Below are 25887 nucleotides of genomic sequence, written 5' to 3'. Positions count from 1 at the left end.
TAATGTGGTATATAATGGAATATTACTCAGCTATCAAAAAAGAATGAAATTTTGCCACCTGCAGTGATGTAGATGAAGCTAGAATGTATTATGCTAGGTGAAATAAGTCAGTCACAGAAATACAAATACGGTATGATTTCACTCGTGCAGAATTTAAGAAACAAAACAGATGAATATATGGGAAGGGAAAAGGAAGAGGAAAGAGGGAAACAAACCACAAGAGACTCTTAACAACAGAGAACAGGGTTGATGATGAGGGTTGATGGAAGAAGGTGGGTGGGAGACAGGCTAGATGGGTGATGGGTATTAAGGAGGATACTTGTGATGAGCATTGGGTGTTGTATGTAAGTGATGAATCACGGAATTCCACTCCTGAAACCAATACTGCACTGTATGTTAACTAAAATCGAAATTTAAAAACAGTATCCTTTTTATTATTTTATTATTTTTTAATGTTTATTTTTGAGAGAGAAAGAGACTGTGAGTGGGGGAGGGGCAGAGAGAGAGAGGGAGACACAGAATCCGAAGCAGGCTCCAGGCTCTGAGCTGTCAGCACAGGACCTAACGTGGGGCTCGAACCCACGAACCGTGAGATCATGACCTGAGCCGAAGTCAGACGCTTAACCGACTGAGCCACCCGGGTGCCCCCCAAAATCTATCTTTAAAAAAAAAAAAACAAACAGGTTTGGGAGGAAGCCTATGAGCATCTGTCTAATCAAGTTTGGTATCTTCTTGTGCCAAAAGATGAACCTATGTGATTGGAAATTTTAATAAACACAGGAAAAGAAAAAAACATGGTACCTGGAACTTCGTAGAATCAGGTTGTTTTAGGGGAAACAAATATATTTATTTGAATAGAAATAGCTAACATTTACTGACTGATTGCCATATGCTAGATGCTGTGCTTAAGGGCCAAACTAAGGTTGGCTCTTCCAATCCTGCACAACCACATTTGGAGGTAAGAATATTATCTTTATTATTTTTACTTGCAGCAAGAATTACTATCAAATGCCACTCACTGGGCGAGAGACCTTTGTGGTGTTAGTAGAAAACCTGCCCCTCATGCAGCACACTATCTACACTTGTGAGTTCATAGACCAGCCAGTGGAGGTAAGAATATTATTCCCCCCCAGATTGCAGAGGAGGAAATTAAGGAACAGAGAGATTAAATAACTTGCCTGAGGTCACACAGTCAGTGACAGAGAAAGGGCAGGAACTCAGGTCTCTCAAAACTGTAAAACTTTTTTGCAACTTTTAAAAACTCCTGTTTGGGGCGCCTGGGTGGCTCAGTCGGTTGGGCGGCCGACTTCGGCTCAGGTCATGATCTCACAGTCTGTGAGTTCGAGCCCCGCGTCGGGCTCTGTGCTGACAGCTCAGAGCCTGGAGCCTGTTTCGGATTCTGTGTCTCCCTCTTTCTGACCCTCCCCTGTTCATGGTCTGTCTCTCTCTGTCTCAAAAATAAATAAACGTTAAAAACTCCTGTTTACGTTCAAGTAGAGCATACAGAGAGCAGTGTGGACAAATCTGAAGTGTACAACTCAACAAGTTGTTACCACCACTCATTATCAAGATAAAGAACATTCCCAGCATCCTAGAAAATTCCATGGTGCCTTCTCCCAAATCAGTATCTGCCCCCGAAAGGTAACAATATTCCAAGATCTATGCCCATACACGTGTCTGGCTCACTCTGAACCTGCAGTCTTAGCCACTATGAGGCTTCTCTGCAGACTTCTAATTAGTTCCTATCGTCATTTACAATAAATCCCTCTGCCGTCAAAGTTCACTCCTTTATGACATTAAGGTAAACCATAATACAAAGAAGGCAATGAATACGGGGAGATGTGTCTGGGCACTGAAATACCCTGACTTGATACACATTGTTTTCAAAAAACTTTTTACTTTTAATTTTTTTAATGTTTATTTATCTTTGAGAGAGAGACAGACAGAGAGAGAGAGAGAGAGAGAGAGAGAGAGAAAATGAGTGGGGGAGGGGCAGAGAGAGAAGGAGACACAGAATCCAAAGCAGACTCCAGGCTCTGAGCTGTCAGCACAGAGCTGGACGCAGGGCTCGAACTCAGGAACCGTGAGATCATGACCTGAGCCGAAGTCGGCCGCTTAACCGACTGGGCCACCCGGGGGGGCCCCTCAAAAATTTCTGAAAGAAATAAAATTTTACTAAGCAATTCTAAGACGAGATGATGCTGAGCATTGTCCGTTTCCCCCTCCAAATCCTCTTTCCACCGTGGTCTGCACCCCAGAAAGTTGACCTCTGCGGCGGCATTAACTTGGACCCTTGCCCTCCAGCTGTGCTCAACCAGTGGGAGGTGCCCCCGGGGCGACTTCGCAGTCAGGCCTCCTCTCATGGTACCAAAGGCCACACCCTCTATCACAGAGGCCTTTGCTACTGTTCTTCCAGTCCTAGTATCGGCCCCCTCAGCCTGGGGTGGCAAAGGCTTCCCTCTGGTGCCAATGTCAGGTGTTTGATCACCCCTTGCTGGTTTCCCTAAACTCTACACAAAAACAGTCTTTTTATTACATCTTCTTCAATAACTGCTTTCCGGTGTATTCCCTGTTTCCCACCACGACCTTGACTGATCCAGAGATATGTCTAAAAATTAGGAGTGGAGGACAGACTGACCCATCTGTGGGCTGTGCTTTTACAACTGAAACGTAGGGCGTCCAGTTGAAAAGCTTAATAAGCCTACAAAGCGTGGAGGCGGAATGGGAAAGATCTGTACGGAATGATTTGTCCCTCTCATTTCAGGGTCCGGAAAAATCTTGAATCCATAAATATAGAAAGACAAAATAGAGGACAAAAGTGCCTTAGACCTAAAAACTTCAGGCTGATAAAGTAAGGATGGGTATCATAGCTATTATTTCCTGTATTAGGGGCTAGAGAGAAGGGTACCACTAAAAATAAAAGACAAAAAAACAAAAACAAAAAAAAGACCAAGTATTGTTTAGGAACATAGACAAGTCTTTCATGAACCGCCCCCAACCCCGCAAAAGAGGCACAGCTAAAACTGTATAGAGAACAAAGGAAAAAAGCCCGGGGCACCTGGGTGGCTCAGTCAGTTAAGCATCTGACTCTAGGTTTCTGTTCAGGTCATGATCTCACGGTTCATGAGTTCAAGCCCCGCATCGGGCTCTGTGCTGACAGTGCAGGGCCTGCTGGGGATTCTCTCTCTCCCTCTCTCTCTGCCCCTCCCCTGCTCCCTCTCACTCTCTCTCAAAATAAATAAACTTAATTTTTTTTTTTTTTACTTAAAAAACAGAAAGAAGAAAAAAAGCCCTTCATGCAGCACTTCTGCCTCCGGCCCCCAGCAAACCTCCAAGGAGACAGGAGAAGCAAACAGTACCACAGACTGCAAAAACAAACAGGACTTTATTTTCTTATCAACATTTCCCACATGGCCTGGCATCTCTCAGGCTCTAGGTTACAAAATGCAACGAGGGAGATGTGCTCCTAAGAGGCTTACACATTATCGTAAAACCCCGGTGTTGAATGAAAGACAAATACAGGCAAAACGCAAAACCAATTTTCCCCCCAGTGAAAGTCTTGGGGGGAGAGCAGAAGCACCAAAGGAAATAAGATCTGAAATCGAAGAGGCATCGGCTGGGAGAACCCATTCGCATTTCTTCCCAGGACCACAAGCCAGCCCACCCACAGACCTGCAGGGCTCAGGCTCGGCCTTTCCACAGGTGGTCGACCCAGGGGTGGGCCACATGCAGGGCCGCTGGGGTCCTGGATGCACAGAACGTAGCCCCCAGGAACTACTTCCCAAATCCCTTTTATCGGGTCTCCGTTCTTTTTTTGTTTATTTTTTTTTTAATTTTTAAAAATCTTTATTTATTTTTGAGAGAGAGACAGAGTGCAAGCAGGGGAGGAACAGAGAAAAAGGGAGACACAAAATCCAAAGCAGGCTCCAGACTCTGAGCTGTCAGCACAGAGCCTGATGTGGGGATCGAACCCACAAACCGCGAGATCACGGCCTGAGCTGAGGTTGGAGGCGTCAACCACTGAGCCACCCAGGGGCCCTAGTGTTTATGTATTTTTGAGAGAGAGAACGAGAGAGAGAGAGAGAGAGAGAGAGAGAGAGAGAGTGTGTGTGAGCAGGGGCGGGGGAGGGGCAGAGAGAGAAAGAGGAAGAGACACAGAACTCCAAGTGGGCTCCAGGCTCCGTGCTGTCAGCACAGAGCCCGACTCGGGGCTCGGAATCATGAACCGTGAGATCGTGACCTGGGCCGAAGTTAAGACGTTTAGCTGACTGAGCCACCCGGATGCCCCTTGGGTCTCCACTCTCATAAACTGTCTCTATCATACAGCTTCCCTTGAAACCAGGGTCTTCTCTTATCCGGCATTCCTGATTTTCACATCTTGAACATTTACTTGATGGACATCCGGGTTTGTAAGCAAGCACAGTCTGGCTACAATTACTATTGTTTCTGGACAACCTCCTTGACTATAGCCATTTCCTTCCCTTTTCCGGTTGGCCCTTCTGCTTGCTATCACCCCCTAAAAGTCAACTCTGTGTTCCTTTATAGTTAACTGGCCTTATTTGTAAAATACAGCCTGTACTTGTACTTTGAAATCAACCTTAAATCAATAAGTAATTAAATCAATACATGAAATCCTTACCACATCTGCAAACATGCTGAACTCTAATAGATCTTGCTCGCTGCTTCCCTCACTTAAATTATCTCGCAATGTCACAGAAGGAACCATTCCAGATCAGAGAAGTTCCCCAGTTGATCAAGGGTTAAATACCAGAATTCCTATTTTTTTGTTCGTTTGTTTGTTTGAGTGATCTGTGGGAAGCTTTCAGAATGTCTTGTAGAAATGCACAACGTGGGGCACCTGGGTGGCTCAGGTCATGATCTGGCGGTTTCATGAGTTTGAGCCCCGCGTCGGGCTCTGCGTTGGCAGTGTGGAGCCTGCTTGGGATTCTCTCTCTCTCTCCCTCTCTCTGCTCCTCCCCAACCTGTGCTGTCTCTGTCTCTCTCAAAATAAACAAACTTAAAGACAATTTCTTTAAAATGCATACCGTGACCCAATCATAAACATCAATCGGCCATGTTCACAAGGATCGATTCTGTGCAATAACGGTGGGTGTCCCATCATTTTTGCCTCCTCCCACCGCCCCTTCTTGGCCCGTGGGTTCTCAGAGGTGTGGGCAACTATGGGCTCCGTTGGAGATTCTTGGGGCAATTTCTCCCCGAATTCTCATGTATCATTTCTCCTCTCTGTGGCACAGCGGCTGCGTGATACCTGCCGCCCCGATGTGCCTCCTGTTCCAAACCTCCTGCTTTCTAATCTCCTCCTTCCCTTTACTAGGATGCTTCTTCCCTTTGCCCCTCCTGGGTCTTACCCTTCACACAGGGTGCCAGTCCCTTCTAGATCACATCCTCCATTAGCACCCTTCCGTCTCCTGACCCACACATCACTCCTCGGGCGCTTGGCTACTCTCCACCATTTCCCTTGCTTCTTTCTCCTCGGGCTCTGCTTTTACACTACCCAAAAACCTTTCCTGAGTGTGCTCTCAGGCAGCTTCAGGCTCCAGAAGGATGTTTTAGGGTATTGATTTTCTAAGGTCCGTTAGCTTTTTTCCCGACAAAACGATGTGTAATTAAGGGACGCTACCTAGATCGCATGAAAAGGTCGAACTCTCAAAATCCATCTCGCTCCATTCCATCCAGGAGGGGCCTGGGCTTGGACAGAGTCCGGAGAGGATGGTTTCTAAGGCTACCGGTTATTTACCGTCACCACCTTCCAAAGCCACGAGGGGGCAGAGCGGGACAGGCTGCCTGTTGGTACAGTGTTTCCTTCAGTAGCTCCCCCAACGCGAGGCCACGCGGCAAACCCAACGCAGGTGGGTGCATCAGCACTGTCACCAGCCGCCTCCGAAATCACGGAGGAGGCCAAAGACAAACCCACACATTAGGTGGCCTCCATAATTCCCCAGAATGCCCAAGCATAATACAGCACCCTCCCCGCTAACTGCATCCACCACATTTTTTTTTTTTTAAACCAGAGAGGTGAAACTCACGTTCTGCCAAGCGGAGGTCTTTATATTCATATTTTTGGCTGGAAATATTTTTGTTTGGCAAGAGCAAAAAGAGATTCCTTTTGCAAAGGAAATGAGCATTTTGATGGATGGGGTGAGTCAAGAACAAAAGACTGCAACAGTCCAGTTATGTTTAGCAATGCTCTGCTGAAACGCTTTCCCTAAATCTAAGTTCATTTGTGCAGCTTCTAAGCAGAACTGTCTTTAAGGGTTAAGGCTATTTCTTATTTCAAAAAAAGTTACAACAATGCCATTAGAGGAAAGGTATTAATATGCGGGTTGTTTTTGGCTAAATATGCTTTACAGAGTATGCTATGTGCAGGCTTTCTAAAGTCAATTAGCTTTCTGATGTTAATTTCAAAAGCTTATATTTTGAAATAAACCCTAGGAATGGAACGCCAACGGACACCAAGATGTTTTAGGTGTTAAAGCCAATTTGAAAATAGCTTTCCAATAAAAGGAGACCCATGGAATAATACCCTGGATTGGGGCTAACACTGATCTTCAAACAATACAGCAAGTGTGCGTTTTTTGTATTCTATTTATGATTTTTTCTTAAGATCATGACAATTTAGTGGACACAAAAAAAAATCAATACACCAAAAGCCTTTCAGTCCACAACCAGCAACAAAAACACTATCTTTCTAAAATAAATAAACATTAAACAACTTTTCTTAAGTCTTTACTTTAAAAGAAATTAAAGGGGCGCCTGGGTGGCGCAGTCGGTTAAGCGTCCGACTTCAGCCAGGTCACGATCTCGCGGTCCGGGAGTTCGAGCCCCGTGTCAGGCTCTGGGCTGGTGGCTCAGAGCCTGGAGCCTGTTTCCGATTCTGTGTCTCCCTCTCTCTCTGCCCCTCCCCCGTTCATGCTCTGTCTCTCTCTGTCCCAAAAATAAATAAACGTTGAAAAAAAAAATTTTTTAAAGAAATTAAATGGACCCAGGAGGGTCCACAGTGGTTGAACATCAGGATGGCCCAGTCGCACAAAATTCTCAGTCAATTCATCCCAAATGTTAATGGGGACTCAACACTTTCTCCGAAAAAGTACAATCTATTCAACAACATAGTATTTTAAAATAATCAACATTTTAATATTCTTAACTTAAAGATGGGAGCCGGGCTAGGGGCTGCTTACTTTGTACAATGGTTCTCCAAGTGTGACCTCTGGGGGTCCCCGTGGCCCTTTGCCAGGGATCTGCAGATCAAAACTCTTTTCGTTACAATAGTAACACCCTGTTTGCCTTTCTCCTTGTGTTCACATCTGCAACAATGGTGCAAGCGTGATGGTGGCTGAGACCTTCGGCCCTCAGCATGAATCAAGGTGGTGGCACCAGACTCTGCCAGCAGTCACTGGACCTTTTCCTACTGTGCACTCAGCAGAAAGGGGGGAAAGTCGGTTTCACTAATACTGTGCTTGACAAAGCCATAAAACGTATTCACATTCTTTTTGTTTTTAATTTTTAAATGTTTATTTTTGAGATGGAGACAGAGCATGAGCAGGGGAGCGGCAGAGAGAGAGGGAGACGCAGAATCCGAAGCAGGCTGTCAGCACAGAGCCCGACGCGGGGCTCAAACTCATGAACTGTGAGATCATGACCTGAGCCGAGGTCGGACGCCCAACCACCTGAGCCACCCAGGTGCCCCCCTGTATTCACATTCTTAAATTTTAACACTTGAACACACGTCCTCTTGGTATTTTCTGCGACGCAATGGGACGCAGGCATAAGAAGTGCGGCCACACAAAGTGACAGTTGTCTCGGGGAAAAAGCACAGCCACAACTGTCTGAGTGGTGAACAGGAAGGAGTAGCCAGTTTTTTCAATAACTTGTGTTTCCATGTGAAAGAATGACTAACGATAAACTATGGTTATTGACACGTAGGAGTCTGACAAACGTTTTCTCAAAATTAAACAAAGCAAGCCTGTTGCTCCAAGGAAAACCACGATGGTTTCTGCTGCCAATGATAAAATCTGAACTATGAAGTGAAAATCAGAATTTTAGAAAACTTGTATCCGGCCACCATGAACTTCACAGCTTCCTACCACTTAAAAACTCTTCTGATGATATTCCTGGGGTGAAACATGTCAACATTTGGAAGATCTACGTCACTCACTACACCTACCGGTGTTTTCCAAGTGACCAATGTGTGATGTTACAAGAGTATGTGTGGGTAAAAAAATAAAATCCACCCAGCGTGCAGGACAGACGGATGCATCATAATGGAAGAGTACAAAAGTTCACTGATGTTTCAGATTTAACACCACAACTCACCTCTAAGAAACCAATGCTTGTTGAGTTTGGGCGGAGTATCAAAAAAGAACATTCGTAACGATCTTAAATGGGTATTAAAATATTCCCCCGCTTTGAGCGGCTTCCACGCAGTTAGTTCTTCTGGTGTTTACCATCGTAACTTTAATAAAACTACACTTCCCAGTTTTGACAGATTATCTTTAGACGGTTCTACTGACCCATGAAACGAGATACTCCGCATGGTCATTCAGCCCTCTTCCCACCCCCAACCCCTCTTCTCATTCTTGGGTCTTTGCTACCTTGACCTTTCATAGCTACCTTTCTAACTATGAGAAAACGGACGTACAGCTCTAGTTCCTGATCTATGCCTCCTTGTTATGAACCATAAAGGGACCACCTCACGCTGGCTTCTACTTCTCTTCCCCAGTTCCACCTCCTGATTTTGGTCAGCCATACGATGTTGATGTCGAGGTTTACGGCATTTTGGTTTTATTCTGAACTTCACCACGAGGCTTCTGCGTTGGTCTCCCTACCGACCCTAAAAACTGTTCAACTTCAAACAGAACACTTACGTAAGTTCTGTTCACCGCAAGACCCAGCTGTGTGATGTGACCGCAGAAAAGCAAATGTGATTCTATGTCATGAAATCCCTCTGGTCAGAGGAGAAGGACTCAAGCGTAAAGGGACAATGGATTTTCTACTTGTTACTTCTGAATTGGCTAGACCGGTGCAGCTGGTAGGTCATTCTGTTTCGATGGAAATGTTCCGTGTCTGTGCTGTTCAATACTAGCTTACTAGCGCATGAACGTGGCCGGTGACTGAGGACCGTTATTAATATTATTCCATCTGAATTACTTTAAATATCAACAACCACACGCTGCTAGCGACTACTATACTGGAGAGTACAGCACCCGGCCACACTATGGCAGTGTTTCCCTCTCTCTCACCATCTGAGGCTTATCCACCATTACTGAGCCCCTGCAGTAAAAGCCCCTCCGTTTCTTGGGAGACCACGATGTGCAGGCACTATGATAGCTGTTCTTTAAACAGAACCTCTGGGGGCGCCTGGGTGGCTCAGTCGGTTAGGCGTCCGACTTCGGCTCAGGTCACGATCTCGCGGTCCGTGAGTTCGAGCCCCACATCGGGCCCTGGGCTGACGGCTCAGAGCCTGGAGCCTGCTTCTGATTCTGTGTCTCCCTCTCTCTCTGCCCCTCCCCCGTTCATGCTCTGTCTCTGTCTCAAAAATAAATAAACGTTAAAAAATTTTTAAAAAAATAAAAAAAAATCAACAGCACCTCTGATCTTCCCAAGGCCATGCGAGGGAGATGCTATCACCCCTTTTAGCAGATGACAAACCACAATTCCTGGAGTGAGGTCGCCCAGCCGGCACTCCTAGCTGAGCTAAGAGTAGAGAAACTTCCGCTCTTCCTATGCTCCCTCCGTGATATCATTATCGGCACCAGATACTCTGTGGTAGAATTAAGAAGCCCCAGCCCCGTTCTGGAGGCACCGTGCTAAGCCAGGCAGTAGTTACTCTCTGGGTCTGCTAAAAATGATTCCATGAACTTGAGGTAGTGCTCATTTTCATTGCTCCTGTGCAAACAGGGTCTGTATGTTAATTAACAACGATGTGCTCTAGTAAGACTGAGGAGATAAAAAAATTCTTTAATGCAGGTAACTTTGGATGCCTGGGTGGCTCAGTCGTTAAGCACTGACTTCGGCTCAGGTCACGATCTCGTAATTCGTGAGTTCGAGTCCCACGTCGGGTAGAGCACAAGCCCCACTTTGGGTAAAACGCAAGCCCTGTTTCTCTCTCTTTCTCTCTGTCCCTCCTGGGATTCTCTCTCTCTGCCCCTCCTTACTCACTTATGCTCTCTTTCTCACAGTAAATAAATAACAAATTAAAATTAATTAAAATAAAATAAAATAAAATAAAATAAAATAAAATAAAATGCAGCTATCTTTAACTTACCTCCTTTTGATAGGCCAGTCCAGCCTCATAGAGTTTAACAAAGAGGTACTGAGTCCACTTGTAGTAATCTGGCAAACATGTAGTTATTTCCTGCCAAAGGGGAGGAAAAATCAGTCACAGGCCATTGTAAACATTCCCCCTCACATCAGTATCAACAGATGTGTTGGCCTCGCGATTCAATTTTGAAAAGCGATCACACCGCAAAAATATTTACCAACTTACATATTTTCTACCAATTCGTAAAGTGAGGGAAGATGCAATTCATTCTGGAAAGAAAGGAGTTGCTGAAACACCACCCCTACCTTTCCCAGGGTCAGTTTAATGAAAAGAAACTGAAAGTTTTCTGCACACCTCTCCCCCCTATCCATGCAAGTAACAGATGAATTACATTGTATGAAATTGGGTATCACCATTTTTGTCAGCACGTATTTTGGGAACCTTGATGCTAATTCGTGAACATAGTTCATTTTAAAAGCAATCACAGAATTCAAGACGAATATCTGCCTGCTTCAGTAGGACGCTCATTTGAAAACAAATCTTGTGTTTCTACGTATAACTGGGACCTGGAAGCTCCTTCAGACTCATTTATATTGCGTGACTCAGGCTGTTGCCTGGTTTAGGAAGACCCATTAAAATCATTATTAGAAATTAAACTTAGTGAGAAATCACCTGGCTTGTATTTCCAAGCCTAAATCCAAGGTTCCAAAAATCTGTTTTCTGCCCTGAGAACACATTTGCTATAGAATCTTTAAAAATAAGTTACTGATTAACCAAGCTCTACGTTGATAAATTCAAGTAAGCGTAAAACCCTTACACTATACCACATTGTTTCTTTTCTAGTGCTCTTGAACTTCAAGAAAATAGCTAACATAGAAATGAATGCAGGGTAGGGCCAAATCGTTCCATTTGGGATGGACTACTGATACAAGGCATACTTCTATCAAAAGTGCATATAACTCCATCTTTCTTTGAATGAATGAATGAAGAGAGAGTTGAAAACTCAGGATGGGAGGGCCAGTGTGACAGGAACCCAGCAAGGTGTCAGCTAATCTCCTGGGACCCCCAATGGGCTATTTTTTCTCATGTAAGATTCCTGGGTCCTTTTATGTGCTAAAATAGCACAGTAAACTCTGAGAAAACAAGGAATTCAACTCTGATCACTCCTCCACTCCCAGTTGCAAGGCAGGTAGTGAATAACCCACTGGTGTAACGGCTTTGCTCACACTAGAGCTGTCCCCTGGTGGGATGGCCCCATGCCATGCCAAGGCTGTGACCCACACAATACAGTCCCGAGGCCCTAGGACACCAGGTCTGCAGGGACATCATGCACAAAGCACTCTGCCAACTCCAGAATGGGACCAGCACACTATGGGAGGGCTTGTTCCCCCAAACCTCCAAATTCATCTGATATTTTATTATCTTTTGTCCACCCTGCCACCTGCCCACCCCAGGCCTTGCAAGCGTGGCACACACAACCCATTTTCCTCAGTTTTCCAGACAAGCCACCTAAGAACTCCCATTTTCTAACAAAACCCAGGGCAGGAGCAATGTTCTAGTACGTTTCATTTTGCTCAGGTTGAGGCATCCCCAAAGCACTGTTGAATGAAAAATAAACTACACAGACGCCAAGAACGCTTGCGTGTTGAATCAAATTTGTATCCCTCATGTAGGTTTCACAAATTAAATTCAAATCACAATGGTCCACAAGATGAACTGGGGCAGGGGGCGGGTGGGGGGGTGGGGGAACTGGGTACAAATACTCCCAGACCTTGTTACTGTGAACGTCTTTTAAAATTCTTATCCATTAGTTTAAGGAAAGACATAAAGCAAATGTGACCAAGATAATGACAACTGTTACACTGAGGGAAAGAGAGTTCTCTTTTCTCTATTAATTAATTAATTAGGGGAGAGTAGAAGCAGGGGAGGGGCTGAAAGAGGGGGACAGAAGATCCGAACACGGCTCTGGGCTGACAGCAGTGAGCCGGATGTGGGGATCAAACTCATGAACCGTGAGATCAAGACCTGAGCCGAAGTCGGACACTCAACTGCCTAAACTACCCAGACGCCCCTCTGTTTTTCTATATACTTAAGTTTTTCATAACAGAATATCAAAATACTTCAAATGAATATATATATACATATACATGTGTATGTACGTGCGTTATGTTCTCAGCCCCTGAATCTGCCTCCATGTTGAGAGAAAAATTAAACAGCAATGGAACATCATTATTATCTTCCTCTTGGTTTATGGTTTTGAAAATTACTTTTACTAGAAAAAAAGATAATAGATCCAGTCGGGGGGGAAAAAAAAAAAAGATCACTATCCAACCAAGCACTAGCCTTTCAGTCAGACGAGTAACGCAAGGCGTGTTCTCAGAAATGAGGGAAGGTGAGGCGAGGTGAGGCGAGGGATAAGGGACTCTGGGCCCCCTTCTTGCGCCCTTGGCCTCGAACTTGGCTCTGATCCATTGTATTCATATTGGGTTTCTGCGCATATTGTTTGAAAAACAAGTAACGTCAGCTGCTAAGAGTACAGCTTGAAAACCACTGCTCCAAGGACCATAATCCACTCCCGACAGTTGGATTTCAACACGTGTTCACCTTGTTCCCACTGTCCCCCCGCATCGCCTGCCCAGAGGAGATCCTGAGGACAGGATATGCCCTCCTGCCCGTTTGCTCCCATCTGCTGCCCACAGGGCCCAGCTGGCACCTTCAATAGCATGCACTCTGCTCATGAAGAGACACTAGAACAAGCACTCACCAGGCTTCCCCAGGAGCCAGGCCCGTGAGAACCACAAACATGCTGAACCCGGCTCAGAAACACATTTCCTGAGGGGCGCCGGGGTGGCTCAGCCGGTGAAGCGTCCGACTTCGGCTCAGGTCAAGATCTCGCGGTTCATGAGTTCGAGGCCCACGTCGGGCTCTGTGTTCACAGCTCAGAGCCTGGAGCCTGCTTGGGATTCTGTGTCTCCCTCTCTCTCTGCCCCTCCCTCACTCGTGCTCTGTCTCTCTCTCAAAACTAAATATAAGAAGGAAAAAAAAAAAAAAAAAGAAGAGAAATGCATTTCCTAAAAAAGTCACAGAACCCTTCTGGAACCTTTCTTGATTTGCTAATTTAAAAGACCCCGTCCCCCCCCAAATCCCAATAACTATTTCTGGGTGTCTGATGCCTCATCTCAGTGAAAATCATCAAAGACATCTTGATGGAATTAAACAGCTTTAAAAACTTTGACTTTGGGGCGCCTGGGTGGCGCAGTCGGTTAAGCATCCGACTTCAGCCAGGTCACGATCTCGCGGTCCGTGAGTTCGAGCCCCGCGTCAGGCTCTGGGCTGATGGCTCAGAGCCTGGAGCCTGTTTCCGATTCTGTGTCTCCCTCTCTCTCTGCCCCTCCCCCGTTCATGCTCTGTCTCTCTCTGTCCCAAAAAAAATAAATAAACGTTGAAAAAAAAATTAAAAAAAAAAAAAAACAACTTTGACTTTGGCCAACTGGCTAGAAATTTCATGTTTGGGGAACTATTTACTTAAATCCCACTCCTGCAGACAAAGGTCTTCTGGGGGGGGTTGGAGTTCAAGGGGATATAAAAGTCGACACCTTTATGTAGATCTATGTGGAGTACGGCTGAATTGCAGTTGTTAACAGCCCTTGCTTCCTTCCTTTTCCTAAGAAAAGAGTTGTCAACACAGACCGTCCTCTCCCCAGGGACATCTGATAATGCCTGGAAACATCTCTGGCACTACTGTAGTGTGTGGTGGCAGGACCCTACAATGCACAAGACGGTCCCCAGAACAAAAACTTATTTAGCCCAGAAGGTCACCGGTACCAAGGGGAGAAACCCTGTGCAGGCAGATGAAGAGACAGTGAACAAAAGCAACTCTCTACTGGGCATTCCAGAAAGAGCCCTAAAAGTGGAAACACAAGTAAATTAACTTGGCTTGCCCTCTCCAGCTGGTGGGAGCGCATCTCTGTGAAGTACGTCTCGCAGGTACACGGGAATTATGCGGTGGGACCCAACTCCCCACCCTTCTACCAACTCCAAGACCAACAGGCAGAGAGACCTATCAAGTCTGCAACTCCGTTCTGTATGCAAAGTGCTACTCACCGGGAAACGAGTGATTGATTCTGCGATCTAAATTTCAAATCACATGGTATGCCTCCAAGTAGTTTTCTGACTTGGCAAATCTCACGTAATGACTTCATGTAATAAATTTCCTCTTTTGAAATTGGAGAGGCAGACAGTTTTTCTTGATACAACATCAGTTTACCCCCTCCCACGAGACAGTTGCTGAATAGATAAGAGTTTAAATAAACGTCTGTTGGAATCTGGCTCCCCTCCAGGCCCAGCGTTGCCAGTGACCCCAAGGGGGAGCCCTGTGTCCATGGGCCTGTCAACCATAGATGCCCGCAAGCTGGGGGGGCGGTGCCAACCTGGTAAAAGACTCCCCGCCGTGAGACCACCGGAGAGGTCAAGCGAAGGATGTTCACCGTGTTCCAAACCCCTTTTCGTCCCCCTGCTTTCCTCTGCCCTGTTTTCCAAACAAGCCAACACCCATGTTGCTGTAAACTCGTTTTTATAACAAAACCAAGTAATTCAAAGTTATAGCTCCAAAAACAGCTGCAATTCAACCGTACTCCACGTAGATCTACATAAAGGTGTTGACTTTTATTTCCCCCTGAACTCCGGAAAGCACAATCTAGCTGTCAGGAGACTAAATTTATGAATCTAGGATCTCAACTGGACTCATTCCTCCATGCTGCAATTTTCCATTTTACGATACCGGGTTTTTAGCATTAAAGTATTTTGCACATTCACGGCAAAACAGAGAGCCCAGTGCAGGAGGTGTGCTCCCTCAGAACACAGGTGAGGCTCCAAACATCATCCTTTGGGGCGCCTGGGTGGCTCAGTCGGTTAAGTGTCCGACTTCAGCTCAGGTCAAGATCTCACGGTTCCTGAGTTCAAGGCCCGCGTCGGGCTCTGTGCTGACAGCTCGGAGCCTGGAGCCTGCTTTGGATTCTGTGTCTCCCTCTCTCTCTGCCCCTCCCCTGCTCGCACTCAGTCTCTCTTTTTCTCTCTCTCTCTCTCGAAAAAAAATAAATAAATAAGTAAACATTAAAAAAAATAAAAAATAAAAAAAGCAAACATCATCCTTTGAGGCCTGCCTCCCATACCTCACAGAGCACACGAGTTAATAACAAAATCGGACTTGCCAGGAGCTCCTGTTACACAGTGATTTAGCCATGACGAAGCCTAAGAAGACTGGGCTTACTTTCCCGTCTGTTGTGACATACACTAGCTTTTGGTCTGTAAAGGAAGAATCCGGGCAGTCAGTCACCTTCCATGTACCTCACGGAAGGTCTCCTCAGGCTCACGCTGCCCACAAGTAGAGTCTGAGAGAGCCTGATCTACGGGAAAGACGTACCACTTGGAAGCCAACCGACTCGGGTTCGAGTCCTCATATCGACATTAGCTTTGTGACTCTAGCCAGGTGTCCCCGTCGAGAACACTGGGGTAACGGATCCCACCTGAGAGGACAAACGCAGTAATGTTTGCGGAGCGCGTGCTGGCCACGTGGGTGAGGTGGCCGATGCCACTTCCCTTGGCTTGGCCCAGGGCGTGTCGTGGAGCAGTGAGACTGGCCTCGTTATCACACGCTCAGAGGCGGGGGCCGCTGGGACAAGGCGAAAGGGAGAGCGGAGGATCTAAGTCACTGTCACTCACCATCGCTATCCCTTCCCGAATATCGGCCTTGTGACTAAAAAGAGGTGGCCTTTAAGAGGGGAAGGGCCAACACATGACCAGATGGAGTACTCCGCACGCGGCCGTTCCGTCACCTCTAGAGCACACCCACCCCAGGCAGGGAGAGCCAGATAGGTCACCTCCCCAATGCCCCTCTGCTCCAGCAGGGTTTACTTGGGTCTCTGTTCCTTGGTCCCTTGGTGTCCCTGACAGCCATCGGTCCCAGATCACAGAACAGCTGACATCACGCAAAGCCATCACGCATTGTCTGCCTTGCAACGTCACTTATTCAGGGTAGCTATCAGGATCCAACCAATGACACAAAAACCTAAGGCGGCATGTTCATCCGACGTTTGGCGGCCACGTACGCTGGTAAGAAAGGCAAGCAACCACCACGCGTCACGCTTTCCAGCGACAAGGCATTTGCCACCTCTCCCCGGTCTGTGGGCCTCCTGCCTTCAAAACAATGAAGGCTGGAAATGGAGGAGAGAGGGGCCCATGGCCCTTTTGAAAGACTGATCTTTCCTACCAGGCATTTTTGTCCTCTGGTCCTTATTGCCACGGAGCCAAGGGAAATGTGTGGTAATGACCTCGTCTTTTTTATTCCTTCTCTGTTTCTCCAGTTCTAGAGGGAAGGGGTTCTGAAAGTATAGCATAGCTCAAAGGCCAGAGAAGCCAGCCTCAGGATTCATATTGTGCAGCTTAAGACAAAAAAAAAAAAAAAAAAAAAAAAATCCAGGCTGTATTAGATGTTCCTCACTGGTGCTGGTTCAAGGCTCCAGTCCACAGTTCCGTGCACCTGCCGTGCTGGCAAAAGGAAGAGGGGGGAAATCTGCCCGAGTGGGACATTAACAGCCACCCCTGTATTAAGTCCACTAAACTTAGCACTGGTTCTTGAACTTGGCGGAAACTTCACGTGCAGCCGGAGTTGAGAATCCCCGCAAAGAGGTTCCCCCCACCCCCAACACATCTCCCTCCAAAATGCTGCATGAGAGACAGGATCCAGTCCTGCCTTCCTGTCTTCACAGAATGTAATCAAGCTTCGACGGGAGCCAAGGGCACAATCGAGTCAATAGGAGATTTCTTTTTTTTTTTTTTTATGTTTATTATTTATTTTTGAGAGAGAGAGAGAGAGAGAGTGGGAGCAGAGGAGGGGCAGAGTGAGAGAGGGAGACAAGGAATCCCAAGCAGGCCCCAAGCTGTCAGCACAGAGCCCGACGTGGGGCTCGAACCCACAAACTATGAGATCATGACCTGAGCTGAAGTCGGATGCTTAACTGACTGCTGAGACACCCAGGTGCCCCTGGATAGGCGATTTCTAGCAAGGTCTCCAGTGTCCTTTTCTAAGAGGGATCTCTCCACCCGCCTGCCTGGATGCCCGTCCTGCCCACAGCAGATACCCTCTGTTCTCAGTCAGTCCTTGCCCTCTCTGCCTTCCCAAGACAGACACAGTCGGGACACAGTAAGAAGTGACCACCTGAAACCCGCCTTTGTGACAACAGGCACGGCAACCAGATTGGGTAACTAGCTGTGCTCAATGGTCGGCTGCTCAAAAACATGTCGGACTCAGGGTGGCTCGGTGGCTCAGTCGGTTAAGCGTCTGACTTCGGCTCAGGTCATGATCTTGCGGTTCGTGAGTTCAAGCCCCGCGTCCAGCTCTGTGCTGACAGCTCAGAGACTGGAGCCTGCTTCGGATTCTGTGTCTCCCTCTCTCTCTGCCTCTCCCATGCTCATGCTCTGTCTCTCTCTGTCTCTCAATAATAAATAAACGTTAAAAAAAAATAATAAAAAAAAGAGAAATGTTAAAAACATGTCGGACTTTCTGACAGCTCACTTCTCTGCCCGGAGGAGAAACGCTTCTAGGAAGAAAGGCTGTGCCAAGCCAACAAGGGGAAGAGAGTGACAAGGAAGGTGCCCAAGTCCTCGCTTAGATGCTTCTAACAGGGACCTCAGGCAGGAGCGGGGCAGGGAAAGCGGATTCAGATGGCACAGCACAGCCCCGGCCGGGGGGGTGGGGTCTTACTTAGCACGTGACAGGACACGTCTGTGCACAGCTCTGTGCTCCCCACACTGGTCTTTCCTCCTCCTCTCATCTCACTCCCCACGGCAGCTCTCTTGAGGCGGGCGCTGTGCACGCTATTTTACACACTCGGCCAGGGCAGGGGGGCGGGGGGGGGGACTGCCCAACTTGGTGGGGGGCGTGCAGAAGGGAAACTGAAACCCAGGCCTCTCGACTCAGAGGGACATCAGGGAGTGAAACGGCACCTTGAAAAGTACGGCCTGGCCTGCCTGGCTGTGCCTGGACAGACTCGAACACGCGCTCCCAGGAGGTCTGGGTAAAAGGGAGCGGAATGAGGGAATACGTAAGGAATCACATCAAGGAATCAGGGTGACTGTCCTTTCAGGAGTAACAACAGCGGGCAAGCATTTCCCTGGCCCTGACGGAGTACCGGACTCGGTCTGGGCCGTTCAGGAGCCCGTCGTTCGGTTCTTATTACGACGCCAGGAGTCAGTCTCTCTGGTTATCGCAGCAGGGGCCTGAGCCCCCTATTTCAAACTGCAGTTCGCTCCTGGTCCTCCTGCCTGCCCTTACCCTGTTCTACCTTTTTTCTTTTCATAGCGCTTATGGCCTTTTTTTTTTTTTTTTTAATGTTTATTTATTTTGAGAGAGACAGAGAGAGCAAGTACACAAGCAGGGGAGGGGCAGAGGGGGGTGGAGACAGAGAATCCCAAGCAGGCTCCACACCATCAGCACAGAGTCCAACGTGGGGCTTGATCCCGTGAACTGGGAGATCACGACCTGAGCTGAGTCGGATGATCAACTGATTGAGCCACCCTGGCGCCCCCACCTAAGACCTTCTATCATACTTCATTACTTATTTATTATGTATATCACCCATTTTGTCTCCCCTCCTCCCCTGACCCCCAGGCCACTGGTTTCAAGGTTCCTCTGTGAAACAAAGAGTGTTGTCTTTTTTCCTCCCACTGATGTATTCCAAGTGCCTAGAACACTACCTGGGGCAGTGGATATTTAGTAAGTGGCTGTTGAGTGAGTAAAATAATCATCTTACAGACCAGAGAATGGAGACCCACAGTAACCCGTTTAAGGTGGCGTGGCTACAAGGAGGCAAAATGACGATCCAAACACGGGTCTACATGACTCAGTATCTGCACTGCTTCAAATGCTTTCTTCCTCTCAATGTCACCTTGACTTTTTATTTCATGTGTATTTATTATTGAGAGAGAGGGAGACAGAGCGCGAATGGGGAACAGGCAGAGAGAGAGAGAGGGAGACAGAATCTGAAGGAGGCTCCAGGCTCTAAGCTGTCGGGACAGAGCCCGACTGGGGTTCGAACTCACGAACCGTGAGATCACAACCGAGCCGAAGTCGGACACTCAACCAACTGAGCCACCCAGGCACCCCTCAATGTCACCTTGACTTTTTTAACAAGACATTCATGACGAGTGTTTTCAAAGCAGGGAGAGCTATATGAACCAAACATGTGCCACATATATTTAAACTTGTGTTATAAATGTTTACATAAGATGTCTTTCTATCTGAATATCTGTACAAGGTGCACTAAAGCTAGACCAAATGAAATGGCTTAAATATTATATCCTTACATAAACTCGATGTAACGTTTAATGACATGAGAATATGATACTTGATACAAAATTGAGTGTATTTTATGGCTCCAATTATATAATGAAAAAAATAAAAAGAATACCAGGGCAAAAAAACACCAACATAAACAGACATGGGGTTGTCTCAGGATGACACTGACCGTGGGCGATTTTCTTAAAACTATAAACAGTTTTCTAAACTTCACCAATTTCAGGGGCGCCTGGGTGGCTCAGTCAGTTAAGCATCCAACTTCGGCTCAGGTCATGATCTCCCAGCTTGTGAGTTCAAGCCCCACATCGGGCTCTGTGCTGACAGCTCAGAGCCTGGAGCCTGCTTCAGATTCTGTGTCTCCCTCTCTCTCTGCCCCTCCCCTGCTTGTGCTCTGTTTCTCTCCCTCTCTCAAAAATAAAGATTAAAATAATTTTTTCTTAACTTCACTGATTTCATACAGTGACTGTGTATTACTTAGAATTAGCCTACAGGTTTAAAAAAAATGTTTTTTAATCTTTATTTATTTTTGAGAGAGAGACAGAGCACCAACGGGGGAGGGGCAGAGAGCGAGGGAAATACAAAATCCGAAGAAGGCTCCAGGCTCTGAGCTGTCAGCACAGAGCCCAACACGGGGCTTGAACCGACGAACTGCGAAATCATGACCTGAGCCGGAGTCAGACACTCAACCGACTGAGCCACCCAGGCGCCCCTAGCCTACAATTTTACAGTTCTTGAGGAGACCTCCACTTTGGTAACAGCCTTACAAGGAAACCTGTGCCAGAGGACCCAGTTAAGCCACACCTGGATTCCTATCCCGCAGGAACTGTGAAGTAACTAATACTTACTGTGTTAAGTTGCTATATTTGGGGACGGTTTGTCATGCGGCAATAGCTAACTAATACATTGGCAGAAGGGGTCAATAACCGGACCAAATCCTGGGATGGACGTGAGGACTAAATCAGAAAACACAGGTGACAGACACACCAGGCAGACGCCCAGCACGAAGATGAGAACGTAGGTCCCTGAGCGCATCCAAGAATCACTGAGTCCCCCTCCCCACAGTGTGGGGGGACAATCGGTGGGCTTCCCAGGCCACGGGGAACGCCAGGGAGGCTTAGTGCCCTGTATTCTACCTGACTCTGAAATGCCAAGTATATATCCGTCCCTCTTTTAGGACGCAACGGACTTTTTGCCCCTATGAGTTTGGTCCTCGAGTTTTGTTCACTTTCCCAGACAGGCTGTCAGCTCCTGACGGTAGATGGAGGGTGATATCCAGCAGGAGCATGGGGTTGGCAGGCTGAAGCCTGCAGTCTGAGCCCCGGACTCTGTCCATGGGTCTGCTGTGGACTCGCTGGTGACCGTGGACAAATGGCTCGTCCCCCTGGGTCTCACCTTCCTCATCTGGAAACTGTTGTGAGGATCAAGGTTATCTGAAAAGGGTCAGCTTGCCTTGCCAGTACTGTCTGGCTCAGGATGGGTGCCCAGCAGGTAGTCTGTAAACCTTCATTACAGCAGGGCGCCTGGGTGACTCAACCAGTTAAGTGGTTAAGCATCTGACTCTTCACCTCTGCTAAGGTCAGGATCTCACAGTTCGTGAGTTAGAGCCCCGTGTTGGGCTGTGCGCTGACAGCTCGGGGCCTGCTTGAGCTATTCTCTCTCTCTCTCTCTCTGTGCCCCTCTCCCACCCACGCACACATGCGTGCGCTCTCTCATGCTCTCAAAATAAATAAATAAACTTAAAAAAAACATCTTCATTAAAGCAACAAATATAACAAAATTCAGGTGGTCAAGTGTCACTATATTAAAAAAAAAAAAAAAGAAAGAAAGAAAGCCTTGAGACAGAGCCCTTGCTAATTTTCTTAAACATAATAGGCTTTCTAAAAGAGTAGCATACTTATTCTTAGAAGCAGTCTGGTTTATTCATACTAAATTTTGCTAAGTATGGGTTCACTTGAGAAATGCCCCAATTCCCACCACATGAAGTGCTCTAATAAGATACCTGCATGCAGAACCTTCCAACTTCCAAGGCAAAACAAACACACACACCATGTTTATTTCCATTAGCAACATCCACAATGTCAAACAAATGACGATTTAAAAACAAAAAAATCCGTTGAGATTGGTTTCTCAGCTCCCTGGTATATAAGGCTGGCTCTGAATTCTATGTTTTTTTCTCATTTGATCCACCCGTGAAAAACCATTCGCTAAGGGTCTCCGACCCTTGTCCTAAGGGACTCGGTAATCGGCAAGAGCGACAGAGAGAAGATGGTGGGACAGAGAACAGAAGGGATGGATCTTCCACCCCACGGAGGTCCCATTTGTTCGTTCACTCGCTGAATTATTCCACAGACGTTTACCGGGCACCGGCTACCCACCCGCACTGGGTTGGCGGCACGGAGCCCTCTCCTCCGTCGCTCAGAAGACTGGGGCCACCTACAGCGGGCCTCCTCATGGCCTGTCCTCCCTTAACACAAAGTGTCTCTCATATGTCATCCCCGCTCATTCCCATTCTTGTGGGGGGAAAGGGAGGCAGTCCGCCACCCACCCTCACTCCTTGCGCATCGTCCCTGCCAGCAGGTTCTGCTTGATTTCCATTCCTTTGCCCGTTTCCCATCACCAGGGAAAGGCCGGGGGTCGTGTACAGGCCTGGCCGGTGGCTCCCCCTCCTCGGCTGCAGGGCCGCCCCTTCCTCCTTGCCAGACTGTTATTCCCCAAGACGCCCGCTGGCCACTCCCTCTCGTTCCTCTTCCTTCGACCATCTGTTCAATTCCACCTTTGCCCAGCCTCCACCTCTGGCCTCCCTTGCCTTCCCTGTTCTCCTGTCTGGTGCAGAGATGAGGGAACAGGTGTTAATATCAGGGTAATTAATTAATCACGAACCTACCATTTGCCTAAGAGCTCATTTTTCGGGTAATTATGCTCCTTCATCGCAGGGCTCACTTTACACTGGAAATGAGCACTACATGAGAACTGGAGATGGCAAATGCTAGGTAGGCCCTGTGCTTTTCTAGAACACGCGTTTTACTTGGAAAGGCCATGTTTTTCAAATCTAGGGCTGCGGCTAAATTCTCACGTAATCTGGAAGGCTCGCGGTCTTCGTGCTCTTGAGGCCAATTTAGGGAATGAGTATTAACGGAAGCAAAATCATGGTCTTTGCGGTTTTAAAGACAACTCGCACTGTCTTTCCAAACCGAAATCAGCTCGCTCAGTGAGCTCCTCTTCTGGCTATTTTCTTGACCATTATTTTCTGAGCGCTGTCATTTTCATGGGGAACCTGAATGCTGTCTCCCGACACAAACCACACAAGGTCCTGACAACTACCCATAGTCGGGCGGACAAGAAGCAACAATTTGCTTAACTTCTGGGTAATTGTTCTTTGCCAGCCGACAAGGGTTCTGTGGTGGCGGTCTAACAATCCAGACAGCTTTTCTAACTAGCCAGTTGGGAACAGAAAGCCCTCCATTAAACTGCAGATGAGACTAATGGGTTTGAATTGCAATTTGTTGTCCGTCTGCTTGGCCAGCTGCCAGAATTTCAACCATCCGAGCCAAACCAGCTCCCAACAACTGTTCCATTTTCCCCGGGACGAAAGAACATTAATTTTATCTGCAACGGTTTTGAAAATTTCAGGATTCACAGGACAGAGTTCATCCGAAAGGTATTTTGAGACGTGGCTTCTCCAGGTTTCCTGAATAATAGGAAGGCTATTTGTTAGACACGGGCATGGGTCCAGAGAAAGAGGAAATATCAATTCATCAATTCCACGGATGCAGCACAGTGACGGCAGTGTGCAAAACGAGCTGTTCTGCTGCCCACCAGCTCCAGAAGCAATGAGCAGTAGAAGCCTGTCACAGCTTGACACCTGTCACATGTGACACAGACCAAGAAATAAAGCCATAAACTTAGAAAAAAATAGTGTAGCAAATTATCTTGAATACCTTTTAGTCCGGTGATTTTTAAGGGAAGGGTAAGGGGCAGGGAAGCACAGATCAGAGTCTCACAGGAGGTGGGGAGATTTTTAACACTCTATATACCACCTCTTGTAGGAAGATGGCACGGATGTACTTTTCCCTCTTCTTTTCACGAGGTACAACACCCTGGTCATTACTGAAAACCGAAAAAGAGAAGGCAGAGCAGTTAAAGACCTTAGCACCCGAGGAATGACGCGGCGGGGAGCTCCATGGATTGTCTTCATGCCTCGTAAGTCCCAGAATTGCAGCTGACTAAACCAGTAACCCAGAGCTGTCGGGGAGTGCCAAGCAAAAGTTTAAAAAATTAAAAATTAAAAAAACAAACAGAGGAAAAACAAAAGCCTGCTCTCCCTAGCTGGAATACCAGGAAGAGACCACCCAGCAAGAAAGAAAATGTAGACAACAACTGCCCTACTCTAGCCAACACCACAGAAAAAAATGGCAGCCCCACCTGCACCAGCAGAGGCTTAGTGGGGAGCCTGGACTTACAATGTTGGGGGGCTACAGCAAGGCACCCCAAACTCTGTGGCAGGGTGGTGTCAGAGGAAGTTAGTAGAGAGCCGAGACTTCTACCCCTACTGGACATTAACGAACGTTCCTCCTTGGCGGTGACAGTGGAGACCACAGAGTGTGTCTGGACTTCTACCCCAATCAGCAGTAATGAAGTATCCCTCTCTCTCCCTGAAGGCAGAGTGTCAGAGGAGTCAGGAAGACTCCTAGAGAGTCAGGAAGTCCATCCCCGCTCAGTGGTGTCAAGGCCACCCCTCCATGATGCCAATGGAGTCCATATGGGACAGTAACAATGTCTCCTTTCCCAGTCAGAGCGGTATCAGCAGGGATCTAGTGGGGAGTCTATACTCCTAACCCTGCCTAGCTGGAACGAGGAGGTCCTCCTTCCCCAGGGTGTCAGTGAGGGCCACCTGGAGATCCTAGACTTCCACATCTACCTAGAAGTAGAGAGGCAGTGCCCCACCTTTACCCACGGGAGCAGTACCAGAGAATATCCCTGTTAATATACAAGGTAAATAAGATCCAGGCTCTTAAAGGAATTCTTCAGGGGCACCTGGGTGGCTCAGTTGGTTAAGCATCTGACTTTGGCTCAGGTCATGATCTCACGGTCCATGGTTTCAAGCCCCATATCAGGCTCTCTGCTGTCAGCACAGACATGAACAGACACTTCTCCAAAGAAGACATCCAGATGGCAAACAGACACATGGAAAAATGCACAACATCACTCATCACCAGGGAAACACAAATCAAAACCACAATGAGATACCACCTCACGCCTGTCAGAATGGCTAACATTAGCAACTCAGGCAACAACAGATGTTGGCGAGGATGTGGAGAAAGAGGATCTCTTTTACACAGCTGGTGGGAATGCAAACTGGTGCAGCCACTCTGGAAAACAGTATGGAGGTTCCTCAAAAAACTAAAAATAGAACTACCCTACAACCCAGCAATTGCACTACTAGGTATTTACCCAAGGGATAGAGGTATGCTGTTTCGAAGGGACACGTGCACCCCAATGTTTATAGCAGTGCTATTGACAATAGCCAAAATATGGAAAGAGCCCAAATATCCATCAATGGATGAATGGGTAAAGAAGATGTGGTATATTTATACACACACACACACACACACACACACACACACACACACATATATACACACAGCGGAGTATTACTCGGCAATCAAAAAGAATGAAATCTTGCCAATTGCAACTACATGGATGAAACTAGAGGGTATTATGCTAAGTGAAATTAGTCAGTCAGAGAAAGACAAATATCAAATGACTTCACTCATATGAGGACTTTAAGACACAGAACATATGAACATAAGGGAAGGGAAGCAAAAATAATATAAAAACAGGGAGAGGGACAAAACATAAGAGACTCTTAAATATGGAGAACAAACAGAGGGTTGCTGGAGGGGTTATGGGAGGGAGGATGGGCTAAATGGGTAAGGGGTATTAAGGAATCTACTCCTGAAATCATTGTTGCACTATATGGTAACTAACTTGAATGTAAATTAAAAAAAATAAATTACATTAAAAAAGTAATTTACCAAATGGAAATTTTAGGACTAGAAAATAAAAGAACTGAAATAAAAAGCTCAAAGGATGGGCTCACCATCAGAATGGAGGGGACATAGGAAAGAAATCAATGAACTTGAAGACAGAACTTATCTAATCTGAACAAAAGAGAAATAACAGACTGGAGAAAAATAAACAGAGCCTCCCTTCCCTGAGCCTCAAAATGAACAGGGCCTGAGGGACATGT

The 25887-nt window shown here is 47.0% G+C and overlaps 1 protein-coding gene across 2 annotated transcripts in view; it reads right to left on the bottom strand.

Annotated features, from left to right (window-relative positions):
* Nucleotides 1-25887, bottom strand: part of LARS2 (leucyl-tRNA synthetase 2, mitochondrial) — a 164223-nt gene that overhangs the window by 93243 nt on the left and 45093 nt on the right. For both annotated transcript variants that reach the window (XM_030305699.2, XM_030305702.2), the window contains exon 6: nt 10286-10375. In XM_030305699.2, the coding sequence (XP_030161559.1) occupies nt 10286-10375 (90 nt within the window). The remainder of the gene's footprint in view (nt 1-10285; nt 10376-25887) is intronic.

Source organism: Lynx canadensis, chromosome A2, assembly GCF_007474595.2.
Source record: "Lynx canadensis isolate LIC74 chromosome A2, mLynCan4.pri.v2, whole genome shotgun sequence".
In the NCBI taxonomy this organism is placed as follows: domain Eukaryota; kingdom Metazoa; phylum Chordata; class Mammalia; order Carnivora; family Felidae; genus Lynx; species Lynx canadensis.
Note: the sequence above shows the minus strand (reverse complement) of the source record. Positions and strands in the feature narration are given on the sequence as shown.